Source organism: Cyprinodon tularosa, unplaced genomic scaffold (genome assembly GCF_016077235.1).
Source record: "Cyprinodon tularosa strain WSP-4 unplaced genomic scaffold, ASM1607723v1 ctg586, whole genome shotgun sequence".
Classification (NCBI taxonomy): domain Eukaryota; kingdom Metazoa; phylum Chordata; class Actinopteri; order Cyprinodontiformes; family Cyprinodontidae; genus Cyprinodon; species Cyprinodon tularosa.
This window is the reverse complement of record NW_024039325.1, coordinates 299,366-316,407: the sequence shown is the minus strand read 5'-3', so window position 1 is coordinate 316,407 and position 17,042 is coordinate 299,366. Positions and strand designations below refer to the sequence as shown.

General features: G+C 42.5%; 1 protein-coding gene across 1 annotated transcript in view; it reads right to left on the bottom strand.

The window, feature by feature from the left end:
* Positions 1 to 17,042, bottom strand: part of galr1b (galanin receptor 1b) — a 31,695-nt gene that overhangs the window by 12,040 nt on the left and 2,613 nt on the right. The window contains exon 2 of the mRNA XM_038306576.1: positions 13,910 to 13,975. Within this exon, the coding sequence (XP_038162504.1) occupies positions 13,910 to 13,975 (66 nt within the window). The remainder of the gene's footprint in view (positions 1 to 13,909; positions 13,976 to 17,042) is intronic.

Here is a 17,042-nt window from a genome sequence, read left to right as displayed (position 1 = left end):
CTCCTAGTCGGCCTCAGCAGAAGGCTGCTGACAATGTTCTGCTGGAGGTTTCTTCCTGCCATAAAGGAGTTTTTCCTCCCCACTTTCGCCATATGCATACTAGCTGTGAGGGATTGCTGTAGAATTAACGACACATTGAAAGTGAATATGTATTGTAGCTAAATGCTCATCTAGAAGGAGTAAAGGGATGCATTCAGCTGGTTTCCCTTAGAAAACTTTTAACTAATTGGAACGTATGATCAGATTGAAATGATTAAAGTGCCTTGGGATGACATGTAATAAATTGGCGTTATTAAAATAAACTGAAACTGAATTGAATCATCCATCCATCATCCAACATCTATATCCTGTTTTCCCTACAGATTTGTGGCAGACATCCTGGACATCTCTCCTGTACATCACTGATCTTTACTTCAATCTGCAGACTTTTCCAGTCACTCTGCCCTTAATTTTCCTTTTTTTCAGGACAGTGACGTCTGTGCAGCTCTTGTTATAGATCAGTTTTTCAGATTGGTATTTAGTTTGAAACAAACTGCGGCTTATCTGCCGTTCCTCTGGCGGTTAGTTTAAAACATGTCTATAAATATCTCTGGCAGTGTGTCTGTGTTGCTGCGCTGTCCTGTTAGTATTTTTCAGATTTTCATAGCTCAGTCTGTATATATAGAAACTTCTCCCCTTTATCAGGACTTTTATTTCTATGCCGTACTTGTTAATACTTGGGGCCTTCAGGTTCTCATCCAAACTCTCCTCCACATTTCAAATATTTTGATTGTCTCTCCACAGGAAGATAAGCGCGGTCCTCCTGAGCCGCTACCATCACCATAAAATTAATAACCAACTTCAATTCATTAAATTCTATTCAGTCTATTTATATAGAGCCTAAATTCAGCTCAAGGAACTTTAAAAAGACAATTCAACCGGATCATCCAGTCAGATTGGTTAAAAGTTTTTTTACTAGGAAAACCAGCTGATTGAAACGACTCACTAAAGGCCTGGTTATCCTCCTGCAGCAGTGGGTCACAGTGAGCTTGATGCAGACATTTTTGATTTATGCTCAATTTTTAGTGTAGTCTGCGCTATACGCTGTGGGTCTAGATACTGAGGAGGTGGGGGCGAGTTTATTCCGACAACGGAGGGACATGAGGGCCAAAAAGAGCGGGGATCCAGGAGGAATAAGGGTCCCAGCGTTCTCTCGCACCTCGCTCTGCTAGCTGCTCCATCTTCACCAGGCGTTTTCCACAATGGCGGTCAGACAAACAAAACCAGCCGACCTTCTCTCTGTGCTCGCCTACAATTTGGGAAAGGTGCAGCAGAGTGTCTGCGGAGGGGGCGGGGACATCTTTCACTGCGACACCTACACAGACGACCTGATTTCAAAATATAAATCAGCCTTAAGCATGCTTGTAGCGACAGTGGAGAGGAAAAGCTCCCTTTTAACAGGAAGAACCCTCCAGTTTCTCAGTGTGAGCGGCCATCTGCTGAGGCTGACTGGGGTTCAAGGAGACAGAATCAGACACGCAGACAAATTACTGAGTTTATTTAAGACTTTTTTTGATTAAAACGTAAAACCAGTTCAGAAACAAGTCCAGAAGTACCAGCTTGGTTAGAACTGGAAGTGTGAGAGAAGTTCTCAGGAAGTACAGAATGGAACTGATTATCTGAACTGGGACTGACTCGTGGAGGGTTGCAGAACCAGAGGATATTCCACAGCCACTCCCTCTGTAAGCTGTTGATATTTATGAAGAGAATAAACAACACTGTTCCAAATACTGACCCATGGGGAACAGCACAGTGTCCAAGCATGATTACTGATCACCCATCATCACAAATTCTTCCCTGTTTTCTAAATAGCTCTTCATGCACTCCAGAACTATCTCCAATGCACCATAATGCTGTAATTTCTGAGTTAAATTGATCAATTGTGTGAATCAACAAACAGGCCATTTGCAAACTTATTGGTTTCTATGGAGCTGCTGATTCCCTCGATTATTCCATGTATCCCTTAATCCACCATCCCTCCATCTTCCATCCATCCACTCCATCTAACACACCTCTCTGCAGCTTATCTACTGTTACCCACTCATTACCACATCCTGACAGTCTTGCCTACAGCCACAATTAAATGAATTAGAAAACAATTTTAAAGGAATAAATAAATCTCATTTAAATAATGAAAATAATTAAAATAATAAAACTCCAATTTAGCAAAACTAAACAAAGAATTAACAAGGGTTAATGAACATAACTCTCTTCTCATAGATTTTGTTAGTTCATGACTTTGTTTGTCATTAAGTAACTAATCAATCAATCTTTGATCGTCTCACTGAAACCTGGCTGCATCAGGAGGAGTTTGTTAGGATAAAATTTTTAACTCCTTCCAGGTATAAATTTTCATATGCCTAGAAATTCTGGATAAGGAAGAGGAGTAGCAACAATCTTTGAGTCTACTTTGCTGATTAGTCCAAAGGCAAAAAATTGTTATAAAATTCTTTTGAACCCTTTGTTTCCTAGCCTGGGTGCCATTCCGAACTTAGTCCCGCCCACAAGGTTTGAGGTCGGGAAGTTCGGTCTGGCTCTGCTCCATAGTAGCGCGAGTATGATTGCCCACCCTCTGGCGATCCAATCAAATTGTCAGGGCGGGCTTTATACGATGATGGACAGATGATCAACAGTAACGTAATCAACCACGTGACCAAAGCGCGCTTGGGTGACAACAACAATGGCTGCCGCTGGAGAGTTGAGGTGAGTAGATTCTGCTATTAGGTCTGTTCTAGAAGATATCGACAGCAAATTAATTTTAAAAGAGGAACAGAGAAACGCCATCAAGGCTCATCTTCTTATTCTAGGCGTGCAACTGCACGCTTTGATTTCTGTTGACAACAACTATGCGTCGCTTAACATACGTCACGCACTCCGTTGCTCTTATTGGTTGTAGGTCTATCCAATTGAGTGCAGAGGCATTTTTTTTCCTGGTTCGTTCGAAACACGCCCCATAATCACAGCTCTATGGAGCAGCATCAGACTCATTCTGACTAGAATTGAGTCGGACTACGTCAGGCTACTAGTTTCCCCCATCCAAATTATAAAGCAAGAAAACGTCTTATGTTTGTATCATCCACAAGGCACTTACTCTCAATTTTTAAATCAGTTTTGAGACTTACTATCAAATTTAGTGTAAAAGGAAAAGTCTGGTCACATCTAGAATACAAACATCTGAAAGTACTTTAAGTAAAAAATTCAAACTGGATTCCTGGTCTCTGTAAGCTGGATCAGAGACCAGGAATCCACGTGGCCTTGGGGACCCATTAGGGGAAACAAAAGGAGAAGTTCATTTAATCTCTGCACCATCCGGTAAAACAGTAAAGCTGAGAGATAACCAGAGGCTATCAGGGGGGTCAGAAGGAGGTCCTTCCAGGTGTTTCTAACCTTTGTCTGTGGGATGGTTAAGAAGGCCGACATTGATGCAGGGTCAGATCGGAGGAGAAGTTGGTTTAATTGATTTTTGATTAGAGGTTATGCATACCTCTGCTTTATATCTGTTTTTAGCTGCATATTCCTCCAGAAACACATAATAGTGACCCAGTCAGTCCTGGCTTGGATATCTTAGAGAATCTGTTTAGTCAGCTACAGATTAGGGTGATGGAAAGGAGGCCCTCCAAGAAGTCATCAGGATATATGTAAACAGCAACGCTAAGAAGGATTGGATCACTGTGATTCGATTCCCTACACTTTATCTCTGTGCCAATTTACGACAGATATCGCCTCAAGGCACTTTACCACGAAGCGGATCTGATATACAGAAAAAGAAAATCAATGAAACCACTTGTAAGGTCGGTTAAATCAGCTTTAGTTTCAATTCAAGCCATAATTCTTCTTAACTGTTTTATTTTTACAAGATAAGCATCTCATTTCCTGTCAGAGACACTTCTTAGTAAAATAACAGTAATCGAGAGTTATGAATATTTCTGAGTGTAGACTATAAAGAAGGAAAAAGCAGCTTGCTTGGTTTACTGCAGTCTGCTGGTTCCAGACCCCAGTAGGGAATGAGAGATCTGGACCAGACAGGAGATCAGACAATCATGCTTCTGGTTCTTATTTGGGTGCCAGAGCAGAAAAACCTTTCTGTTTAGCAGCAATATGTAGGGGCAGGTCTCCCTTTGGGGTGTGATTACAGCAGCTTCTCATTTCGCTTTTAGCACAGCGTTTGTCATACAGCAAACTAACCTCTTTCTGTCCGTATGATCGGGTTGGATTGTCTCTAAAGCGCAGTGAGATGGATTAAACTGAACTGAATGGAAATAAACTCAATAAAAATTAGGCTGTGACTGAATTCATGATGCTTCTTTGTTGATATTTTTGTGAGAATAAAAATTTTGTATAGTTTTTCCATCAACTTTCATCTTTAAATTAAAATATGATTCCAAGTCTGCTGAGACTTTACACTGAAAAAACTGCTAATCATCAACGTCTCCTTGGGACTCCCACCATCCCATGCATCCAGATTCTCCTTCCATTCACTTGTCCTACATAAAGAATGCCCCCCCATCCTGCTTCCTAAATATAATCGTCCCTTTATGTCTGAATATCCAACTATTGGTGTTCCTGCTCATCTTTTTCTGATCTGGACCTATTTTCCATAATATCTCATCACTCTGCAGAAACAGCCTGTCTTCAGTCAGGTTGTCATGAGCGTCGCTCCTTCAGACAGACTCCTGTGAGGTGGTGGAGAGGCTTTTTACTCAAGCTTTATGTTGTTTTACTAACACCATCAAACAGGCGGGTCATCCAAACAGACCAATATGGACGCCTGATAGTCCAACTATAGTCTTATAGAGCTTTTTCACAGACTTGGACATACTCAGCGGGAGGCCTGAACATCAACCTGAGCTCTTCTAGTCCTGCAGTTGCATCAAGCATTATGAGGAAGATCAACAAGGCTGCAGGTCCAGATTGTCGGGTCAGACCCTTCAGGTGTTTTACTGGACATCTTCGACATGGAGTTCATCAAAGACATCGTCTCCATTGACCTGGACAGTCTGCAGTTAACCCACAGGGAGGTTTGCTCCACAGAGGATGCTATCCTATTAGCAATAACCTGACAATGACTTATCTACAGTATCCTAACACCTGAGTTAGGACACTATTCATTGGCTTTAGCATAGCCTTTAATACCCTCCTTCCAGACATCCTTTATCTACATGACATTCCTCCTGGATCAGGGACGTCCGTACCAACAGTCCAACTGATCCTCAACACTGGCTGTGGTCTCTTTTCACCAATGACTGCTCTGCTGCCTGACAGCGCAAACATGGAGGAGAAGTCCGTGGATGACACCACCGTGGCGGTTCTCAAATATCTGACATGTATTTGACATGCAAACTGGTTCAGGCTCGTCTGCCTGTGGAGCTAGTTAACAGTTACCTTTTTTGTTTCTGTTTCTTATTGTATAATGCTACGTTCACACCACAGTAAACATTGCAGTGATAAACTAAGACTTTAAAGGAATAGTACACCCAAAACATGATTAGCCTTCATTTTCTACTCACCCCCATGCTGAACAACACTCTGGAGTACTTTTTTGATATCTCAAATGCATCTGGAGATCTGGGAGGCTTCTTGCTGTCTGCTGACATTCAAATAATGGAGGTCTATGGCGCCCGAGGCAGAAAGGTCCATAAAAGTCCACAAAAAACGTGTCAATATTCCTCCATACTGCTCGTCCAATGTATTCCAAGTGTCCTGAGTGGGTAGCGTCCAGAATTTACTCGAAACGAAGTCATTTAGAATGTTTTTCGAGCATGTTTTTAGATGTTTTTAGAGCATGACTTCTTGCACGCCCAGGACATTTTATCCCCAGTTCAGTCAGGTTTTAGAAAAAAACATAGTACCATCACAGCTGCAATAAAGGTGATAAATGATATCTCTGTTGCTCGTGACAAGAAGCAGCACTGTGCATCACTTTTTATTGATTTGTCAAAAGCGTTTGACACGGTGGATCATGATGTTCTAAAGATTAGGCTTCTTAAATCAGGGTTTTCAAAGAAAACTGTCTCTTGGTTTTCAAACTATCTTAGTGACAGAACTCAGTGCATTAAGCATGATGGTGTTCAATCTGGTATTTTACCAATCTTTAAAGGGGTTCCACAAGGCTCTGTATTAGGCCCTCTTTTATTTACTAATTATATAAATGATCTTAATCGGCATGTGTCTGATGCAAATTTTCATTTTTATGCAGATGATACAGTTATTTACTGCTGTGCACCTTCTCTTAAACAAGCCATTGCACACTTACAGAATGCTTTTAATGTGGTCCAAAATACTTTGCTACAGTTGAAAGTTGTGCTCAATGCAGAAAAAACTAAATGTATGCTTTTCACAGACCTTCAGAACAGGTCACTGAATGTTCCTGCAGTGGTTACTCTTGATGGTCGTGAAATACAGATTGTTTCAACTTATAAGTATCTTGGTATTGTCATTGATGACAACCTATCATTTAAGCCTCATGTTCACTGTCTGGTGAGAAAGTTGAGACTAAAATTGGGTTTTTACTTTCGAAATAAGCTGTGCTTTTCTTTTAATGTAAAAAACGGTTGGTGGCATCCACTTTTTTAACTGTGCTGGACTATGGTGATATATTATATATGCATTCATCTGCTCAATGCCTGCAGATGATTGACGCAGCCTGTCACGCATCATTGAGATTTGTTACTAATTGTAAAGCTCGCACCCATCACTGTGAGCTGTATTCTGGTGTAGGGTGGTCTGCCTTGGCTACACGGAGGCTTTGTCATTGGTATATATTTATATATAAGGCTATTCTTGGTGCGCTTCCATCTTATTTATGTTCACTTCTTATGAAAAAAAGTACTGGTCATTACTGTAATTTTGATGCCTATCGTGGCCGGGTCTCCCTTGCAAAAGAGATTTTTAATCTCAATGGGTATTACCTGGTTAAATAAAGGATAAATAAATAAACAGTAGTGTATAGGATTTCCTAAAAGCGCGTTCAGGACGCTACGGAAGCCGGCAGACCAAACCAGATGAAAGTGCGCATTCAGCGTCTGCTCTGCCGATAATGCAAGCGTAGAAGAAGAAATGTGCTGTTTACCTGTGCAAAGAAAGAAACAACGAAAGAAAAATGTCTGAGGACTTCAGTGTTGAGGAAGAGCATGAGTTCTTTGCCGAGCTGAATGCGCACTTTCATCTGGTTTGGTCTGCCGCGGTTTCCGTAGACTCGTGAACGCGCTTTCAGGAAATCCTATACACTACTGTTTATGCTCTAAAAACATTCTAAATGACTTCGTTTCGAGTAAATTCTGGACGCTACCCACTCAGGACACTTGGAATACATTGGACGAGCAGTATGGAGGAATATTGACACGTTTTTTGTGGACTTTTATGGACCTTTCTGCCTCGGGCGCCATAGACCTCCATTATTTGAATGTCAGCAGACAGCAAGAAGCCTCCCAGATCTCCAGATGCATTTGAGATATCAAAAAAGTACTCCAGGGTGTTGTTCAGCATGGGGGTGAGTAGAAAATGAAGGCTAATCATGTTTTGGGTGTACTATTCCTTTAAGTGTAAATTTGCTCTGACTTAGTGGGGGCCAAATGTACTCTTAAAGTGTTAGTTTAACACTGCAAAGTTTACTGTGACCGCAAACAGCAGGAGCAGCAGAAACGCGCGTGCTGCCTCATCTTTGATGGTTGTCCAAGTTTAGTTCTGACGCACGGCTGAAGCATCTTTGCTGCTCCAGCTGCGCGGTGGTAAAGTGGGTCTGATGCACGTTGGGCGGAGATACTCTATCCTCTCTTTGCCTGGAACAATGGCAGCTATATTAGCTGTGATCAGTGGGTAAAAAATTGTTTTAATATGTTTTTAAGTGAGAAAATCCACCGTTCTTTCAGACTACGATCCTGACTTCAAATATCATTTCACTTTTCTGACCTACTCAGACCCCCGTACAGCAGCGGTGCTCTGTCACTGGGAATCCCCTTCAATGGCAGCCTCTAGCCAAGTCGCCTCTTCGCGGTTTTCCACTGCTGTTCGTGGCGACTGGAAGGTTTTTTTCATGTTCGTAATCCAAACTGCAGGCAGCAGGATAATAAAAGCCAACATATTCTGCCGGCAGGTTTCTACATTTGAAGTTAATTTAGGCGTTAATAAACTGTTTCAGAGGAGTGATCATAGCGCTCTGCATCAGCAGTGCTGCGTCTGACTCCCTGCCAGCTCCCAGATCAGCTTCTCTCATTGGTTGATGCGGCGCATCCAGCAGCTGCTGCTTCTGAAGCTCAGACCCTTTTAGTTTTATTCAGAATCTGCACTGCCCCACATATTCCTATCTTCATACTTTTTGAACTTGTGCTGATATATTGCATTGAATGTGAAGAAATAGAAATATTTCTTCACAACTCTGTCCTCTCTGAGCACTTTAGTAGCCTTCAAGCTTACTTTAAAATGTCCTCCAAAAAGGTTTTACTTTTGCAGACCCTTATCAGATAATGCAGAAATACATTTTAAAGAATCTGCTCCCTTTTTTATCTCTTCTGTATAACAGAACATTGCTGCAGCGGGTAACCATTTCATTAATCTCTTTAAAGATGAATGTTATTGTTGAAAGTATGTCGCCTTACCTGCTGCTTTAGACACCAGAAAAAAGGAGGCATTTCTTCATAGGAAGATAATTTAGATACGTTAAAACATAATGTCACTGGAGAGGAAATGTACACATCTAGTAATCTGTCTGTTTCTGTCTCATTGAAGCCGTCAATCTTTGCAGAAGGCTGCGACACTGTGACTGATCCTGGTTCTGCTGAAGTTTCCTTCTGTTAAAAAGGGAGTTTTTCCTTTCTATGCATAAAGAAGGCGCAAATCCTGCAAAGTCAATGACTGGAAACAATATTAACCGATCCATCAGGATAATCTGATTCAATTCTCTGTAAAACGCCTTCAGATGACATGTGCTGTGAATTGCTGCTATATAAATAAACTGAAATGGATTTTATATATTCATCCATCCATAAATCCATCCTTCATTCATCCATTCATATTCCAACATAGTGCGACTGCAGCCAGTAGCTTTCAGTCGTTATTTTTTTACCAGAAGCTTTTCTCCATTTTTTACATCATTGATGTGATTCTACACTGTAAAACAAACTAAATCAACTCATTTCCATTTCCTGCTGCTTTATATCAGTCGCCTTTCTTAGAACATCAGAATACAAACTAAATGTCAGCAGGACACTTGCACATCAAAGCTTAGTTCAAACTTATAAACTTATGCGTTCCCTGAACCTCCTGTGAATTTTTTTTAGTTTTCCTTGAATATCAACTCTGATCAATTTAGTTTTCTAAATTCAGAAAGAGAAGGAGCAAAGAGAGGAAAAGGCAACCAGAGCCCCACAGCTGGTCTCAGACTGGGAACGATTTTCCGAAGCATCCCAACCTGGCAACAATGCACGGAAGACAGGAAACGTTAGCCTCTAGATGCAAAACTCCATCATGCACCACAACATAGTTTTGCAAAATATTCTAACATAAATTCACCAAATTCAAGAGGAACATCGTAGTTTGGTTTAAAGAAAGCATTTTAGTTTTATTATAATTTAGTTTATTGCAAAGATTTTACAGTTTGAAGAAATAGAAAATGACACCATATGCCAATGGTCACAAGGATGTGTTGGGATTCTGAGGCTTGCCCACCAGAGGGCGCCGAGGATCCCTTCCTAGGGGTTTTATGTTACTGTTGGGATCTGGGGTTCTGTCTACCTTTCTCCACCAGAGGGCGTATTGGATCTCCTGAAGCTTGAGCTGACTTCACCAGCTGTTTCTCATCTGCTCATCAGGAGACCAGTACTTAAGCAGGCTGCGGACAACACTCCAGTGCCAGAGTGTTAGTCAGTTATGGTACAGCAAACCCTGAGCCAACCTGCCTGTCTTGTCTCCTGACTTTGTAACCTGAACCTGATCCATTTTGTCTTCTCTGCTTCCCAGGTTGAACCCGTCTGAAACCAGAAACCCCCTGAAGAGTTTCTCTGTTGGAAATCTGTCTGTCTGATCTCAGAAGAACCCTGGAGAACCAAACCAGTCAAAGATCTGTTAACCTGCCAATGACCTGCCAGCCGGCTCTCAGAAGAATCTGGAAGGGAAACTCAAACCTGGTGATCTACAAGCTCTTTACCAAGCTCAGCCTCCACCAAGCCCTCAGCCTGCCGACAGCCTCTGAACCCTCCTGGTTCCCCCCTCTGCCGCTCTGCTCAATCTCCAGAACAGTAACCCAGTCGTGACCAGCCCTGGACCTGATTACCCCCCCTGATCTGTTTTCTGTACCATTTATTAATTAAACCTTTGAACTTTTTCCCCAGTCTCTGTGTGTGTGTTCTGCATGTGGGCTAGGAACCAGAACCCAAACATGACAGGGTGAGCATGAAGGAAGGGCTCTATATACTGCATGCATCATTTAGGTGGTTAACATTGGGTTAGTTCATGAGCTCCTTCAGTTATTTACTGTCACAGGTAGAGGAAGTGTTGGAGCCGCTGATTGAAAGAGGGCCGACCCTCGCACGCTGAAACTAGGACCGACCCACCGGGTAAATGCCGCTATCACAGATCACCAGTCTGAGCCTGGATGGACTCACCTTAGAGCATCACTACTTTGCAAAAGCTCAGAAAAAGAAAGAAATGTGCTACACAGGAGAAAGTGGACTTATTTCTAATGTTGTGTGATTAAGATACAGGTGCTGGTCATAAAATTAGAATATCATGAAAAAGTAGATTGATTTCAGTAATTCCATTTAAAAAGTGAAACTTGTATATTATATTCATACATTACATACAAACTCATATATTTCAGATGTTTATTTTGTTTAATTTTGATGATTACAAATGACAACAAATGAAAATCTCAAATTCATCATATCAGAAAATTAGAATATTGTGAAAAGGTTCAAAATTGATGGCCCCTGGTGCCACACTCTAATCAGCTAATTAACTCAAACCACCTGCAAAAGCCTTTAAATGGTCTTTCAGTCTAGTTCTATAGGCTACACAATCATGGGGAAGACTGCTGACTTGACAGTTGTCCAAAAGACGACCATCGACACCTTGCACAAGGAGGGCAAGACACAAAAGGTCATCGCTAAAGAGGCTGGCTGTTCACAGAGCTCAGTGTCCAAGCACATTAATAGAGAGGCGAAGGGAAGGAAAAGATGTGGTCGAAAAAAGTGTACAAGCAAGAGAGATAACCGCACCCTGGAGAGGATTGTGAAACAAAACCCCTTCAAAAATGTGGGGGAGATTCACAAAGAGTGGACTGCAGCTGGAGTGAGTGCTTCAAGAACCACCACACACAGACGTATGAAAGACATGGGTTTCTGCTGTCGCATTCCTTGTGTCAAGCCACTCTTGAACCACAGACAGCGTCAGAAGCGTCTTGCCTGGGCTAAAGAGAAACAGGACTGGACTGCTGGTGAGTGGTCCAAAGTCATGTTCTCTGATGAAAGTAAATTTTGCATTTCCTTTGGAAATCAAGGTCCCAGAGTCTGGAGGAAAAGAAGAGAGGCACTTCATCCACGTTGCTTGAAGTCCAGTGTAAAGTTTCCACAGTCAGTGATGGTTTGGGGTGCCATGTCATCTGCTGGTGTTGGTCCATTGTGTTTTCTGAGGTCCAGGGTCAACGCAGCCACATACCAGGAAGTTTTAGAGCACTTCATGCTTCCTGCAGCTGACCAACTTTTTGGAGATGCAGATTTCATTTTCCAACAGGACTTGGCACCTGCACACAGTGCCAAAGCTACCAGTACCTGGTTGAAGGACCATGGTATCCCTGTTCTTAATTGGCCAGCAAACTCTCCTGACCTTAACCCCATAGAAAATCTATGGGGTATATTGAAGAAGAAGATGCAATACACCAGACCCAACAATTCAGAAGAGCTAAAAGCCACTATTAGAGCAACCTGGGCTATCATAACACCTGAGCAGTGCCACAGACTGATCGACTCCATGCCACGCCGCATTGCTGCAGTAATACAGGCCAAAGGAGGCCCAACTAAATACTGAGTGCTGTACATGCTCATACTTTTCATGTTCATACTTTTCAGTTGGCCAACATTTCTATAAATCCTTTGTTTTTATTGGTCTTCAGTAATATTCTAATTTTCTGATATGATGAATTTGAGATTTTCATTTGTTGTCATTTGTAATCATCAAAATTAAACAAAATAAACATCTGAAATATATGAGTTTGTATGTAATGTATGAATATGATATACAAGTTTCACTTTTTAAATGGAATTACTGAAATCAATCTACTTTTTCATGATATTCTAATTTTATGACCAGCACCTGTATCTTTTCTTTGTTTGGTGAATCTTTGTTTGTCCTCAGCTGCACCACATCAGGCTCTATTGGTGACCAGAATGAAGCTGTTGGTGTTTTAGCAGAGAACCACTTCCGAACAACTTCCGAACTCCGCCTCCAGCTTCTGTGATTTGATCCGACCGTAAACAGCTTCAGAGGTTTCACATCAAGCCGATTGAAATTGCAAGTTGTCTGGATTTACTGGAGCGTTCAGTGAAACCGAAGGTCTGAAGGAAAGTTTATTTAAGGAGTCATAAAGTGTAAACGGCTCCTTTCTGGGTCGATGTGTGACCCATTTCCAGCGGCTCATTATCATTTCTGACAGGATTACTTAATGAACTCTGGTTATATTTTATGACTTGATGTGTTTGTTTTTTATTGGTGTGGTTCAGCAGAATTAATAATGTCTCTTATCATTCTCGGCAGATCCATAAAACTTCACAGCGGCTGGTATTATTCCAGGAACCCTGATGATCTCTGCCGTTCCTCGCGGCGTGGACCAAGGCTGCTGTCAGCTCTCCGGCTGAGGCAGTGCCAAGATCTCGTTCTGTGAATGAAACCGTGACGGCTGTCAGAGGGGATCTCCTCTATTCTTAGTTCTGCTGTCTAAATATTTACCCAGCAGCCTTTGTTCCCCTGCAGCGAACCGAGGAGCAGCAGAACCTCTGCTGTAAACTGTCTGCCTCCAGCTGATCTGTGATCTGCTGCTGCAGGACGTCTGCACACTGTCGCCTGCCAGCCAGGGCCCAGTCTGATGCATCAGATCCACAGCCTGGACCGTGGACTGAGCCTCTATTCAGACTTAGAGCAGAACCAGGATCTAGATTTTAGAAGGACTCCATCCCACATGGTGATAGCTCCACTTCCGGTCCTCAGAGTGGCATCCATCCGGTTCTAATACAGAAAGTCTATCCCACTCTCTGCATGCAGGGATGGAAGTAAACCGGAATAAGAAACCTGGTTCTGGTCTGGTTCTGGGTCCACATCAGCATTCACTGGTTCCATTTGAATAAACGTACTGAGCTGCAGACAAAGTTCTGCTTTGATTGGTTATGACTTCAGCAGAGCAGAAACTAAACTATTTGTTTGGTTCCCCTCGATTAATCAACAATTATTTCCTGATTATTTCCTGATTGGACCGGAACCTTTCCAGGGCAAACCCGCTTTTCAGCCATAAGCTGCTACCGACAGGCGCTAGCCCCTTTACGCTGATGAAGGAACGGTAGAAGATGGATGGACTGAATCAGAGGAGATGTTGCTGCATAGCAGATTTTCTTCACAATCAGAACCTGGTGAAGCTAAAACTTCTAGCTGAGGAGTTCTGGATGGAGCTCAAACGCAAACGAAAAAAGTTTTTCCATCTTAAATGCAAAAGTGTTTTTATGTTTTGTGAAATTGCTTTGATTTGTTCTTTCAGCAAATGACCTCTTTTAGATGCCGGAGCTTAAAAATAATAAGATTACTGAATGAGTTCAGTGATCAATCAGGTGATTGATGGTTTCATCTCTGACCAGGAGCAAGGCGGCTGAATAGAAGAGGAGGAAAAGTTCACCTTTCTCTTGGAGAGCTCAGACCTCTTGGACATGTTCTTCATCTTTTTGTGGAGGTGCCATAGAACCTGCGGGAATAAAGCCCAGACATGCAATCAGTTATCATCTGATCCAGAAACCTGCTCAGAACATCTGAAGGTCACTGATTTCCATCACATCCTTTAACCCACAGATAAATGCATAACGATTTGACTTTCATTCACCATAAACTGGTTTTAAATCATATGGAAGAACAGTATGTAACCATGGAGACAGTTAGGAGCAGCAGACTAAACCCGTCTTTGCTCCATTTAGTCATGGATTCTCTGATGGATGGTCTGCAGACCATCTGCTCACCTTCGGATGAGACTCCACCTGATGCAACCTGCTGATGGACTTTCTACATGAGCCGGTTTGTTCTAAGAAAAAATAATCCAACTGTTCAGGCACAATATTATGACCACCAGCAGGGGCAGCCTGAAACAAACTGATCTGATCTGTAACCTGATTCATTTCTATGAGAATTAATGCAATTGTGTTGGACCATGTGGACCAGCGTTCATTCTGCAGATGCATCAATATCCCAGTTAACCAGCAGGCCTTAACAAATGGAGTTCAACACATCCTGGCTGCGGTTCTTTATTCCTCCTCTTGCATCACAGATTGGCTCTTCTGTTAAACCTTTAGATGATTCACTTTACCCCATTCTAACACCTGGGTCACAATTATCCTGCGGAGTGCCGCTAGGTCCAGTTCTTGGTCCACCTCTCTAGAACAGAGGTCACAGATTAGCGGGCCGCGGTCCGGATCCAGACCCACTGGCTGGCTAATCCGGATTCAATCTGATTAAAAATATTTATTTAATAATTACTGCATGTTGTCCAATGACAGTGTCTAAATTAACTTGCCCCTCTTCTCCTGTTATTACGGTAAAGCCCTGGGGAGCGTCCGGCTCCAGGCTGCACGTGATCCAAATGAGCCAATGAGCTGTCAGTCTGGGTTGCTGCTGCTGCTACTTTTAGACACAGCAGGCAAACCTGTGGCAAGCCGGGCGATGGGAAAGAAGGAGAAGATGATGAGAAAAAGAGAGCAGAGAAAGTGTGGACTGCTGGAAGAACTGCGGTGAACTGGTGAAAGAAAAGTGAAATGGCGTGCTCAAAGATGACCCTGCACATTTAGAGGATGTTTGGCTCAACCTGCTGCTGTGAAGCAGGATTCTCCACCATGAACAGAATCAACAATAAATCTGGATCCAGGCTCAGAATGAGCTCCTTGATATGTGCTTGAGAATGGCTTAGTCTCCGGTTAAACCCAGGTTTAAAGCCTTGCAGGGCAGCCTAAAGCCCACTGCCAACATTAAGACAGAAAAAAGAAAGAAAATAACAAACCATCAGTTCAGGGGTTTGAGAAAATATGGGAATCAGGAAATTATCTATAAACCAAACTGATTGTTATGCTGATGAAGGTTCTCAGTCATCCAGGTCATAGTCATTCCGTAAAAGTTCAAAAAATATCCACTGGACTTAGTTTCCAAGATTTGAAGACGTTTCTCCACCTCTCCAGGAAGCTTTCTCAATTCAAATGCTCCCTGGAGAGGAAGCGAAACGTCTTCAAATCTTGGAAACCAAGTCCAGTGCATATTTTTTTAATTTTTATGGAACAAACTGATTGTTGTTCTCTACTTCCAAAAACACTTTAGATTTTAAAATGGACAAATATTCTGTTTTCTTGTTTTTTATTGAAAAAGACAATGCATAACATGGATGCATAAACACCTGCATTTGATCTTAATGTTAAATTATGTTTAAAATAACACATAATAACACATAATAAATAACACATGGCCCAACACAGAAGAGCGCCCTCCTCTGGACAAGACTCTGCGCTACATCTACACCTTGTGGACAAAGGACATTCTTTTGAGGACCAGAATGTCCACATTCTGGATAAAGAAAATAAGTGGTTTGAGAGGAAGGAAGCCATCTATGTTAAGAGAGAAAAACCAACTTTAATCAGAGGAGGAGGACTCAGATTCCAGCTTCCAAAAACTTACAATTCAATCGTAGACATGATCCCTTCCAGATATCACCACACCCCCCACCCCATCACAGAGGAACAAAGTACCTCCTCTTTTCAGCCGGTGAACAATAACTCCTTAACGACCGACCCTCAGAATCATAGACAGGTTTCAGGTATTACAGGCTAACAATGGAACCAAACGACCCGCTCATCAGTTACCATTTGCACGTTTCCAAGCAATACAAGGCCTGGTTTATATAAAGATTCAAACTCACTGCAGATCCAAACATTTGAATTGAGAAAGCTTCCTGGAGAGGTGGAGAAACGTCTTCAAATCTTGGAAACCAAGTCCAGGGGATTGTTTTTTAAACTTTTACGGAATACAAGAAATTACACGAGTTTTTGTTTTGTTTTTTTATCAAAATGGAAGATAGAAAAACAATATTTACAAAAAATGAAGTGTGGGAATGCTCTTAAGAGGTTGTGTCTTAGTTTAGCCCCAGAAGGACTGTTTGATGGTCCTACCTCCAGCGCAGACTTGGAGGATGTCTTTTCTCTCCTGCTCTACGGCGCTTGTCTGTCAGGCAACACGGATCCACCGCTGTAATCCTACCATCTCCCAAAATTAGCCTCAAGAAACGATGCGGGGCCAGCTGTAGCCTCTCCACCCTCTGTCTCCCTGATAGACTTCTCCATTGTACCACTGTCCCCCCCTCCCATCCACCAGCAACTTCTCCCCCATATTCAGAGTGGCCATCTGCCTGGCGGAGTAATCTCATCTACTGACGTCCTCCTACGACAGTTAGCCTCTATAAGTAGCTCAGGCCAACCGTAGCCTCTCCTTGCTCTGACACCGTTTCTCCAGCTGGCTTTTTCAATCTACCACTGTGGTTTCGTAGCTCTAGAGGAGGACAGGTCTGGACGCCTCGTCTCGGTTCTCGTTCTCTCTGCCGGTGTTCTCGCACTGATACCTAGCTGTTCCCTATCTCCAGAACACTGTCTGTTAGAATCTGGTGAACCCAGGGATGCCAACGGCTTGTTTAGCTTTCAAAAGTTAAAAAAGAACTGTGTGTTGCTCAGTAGGATCCCAGTCCGCCATGTTTTCTGGGAAATTGTGTCTGGCCCTTCCCCACCAAG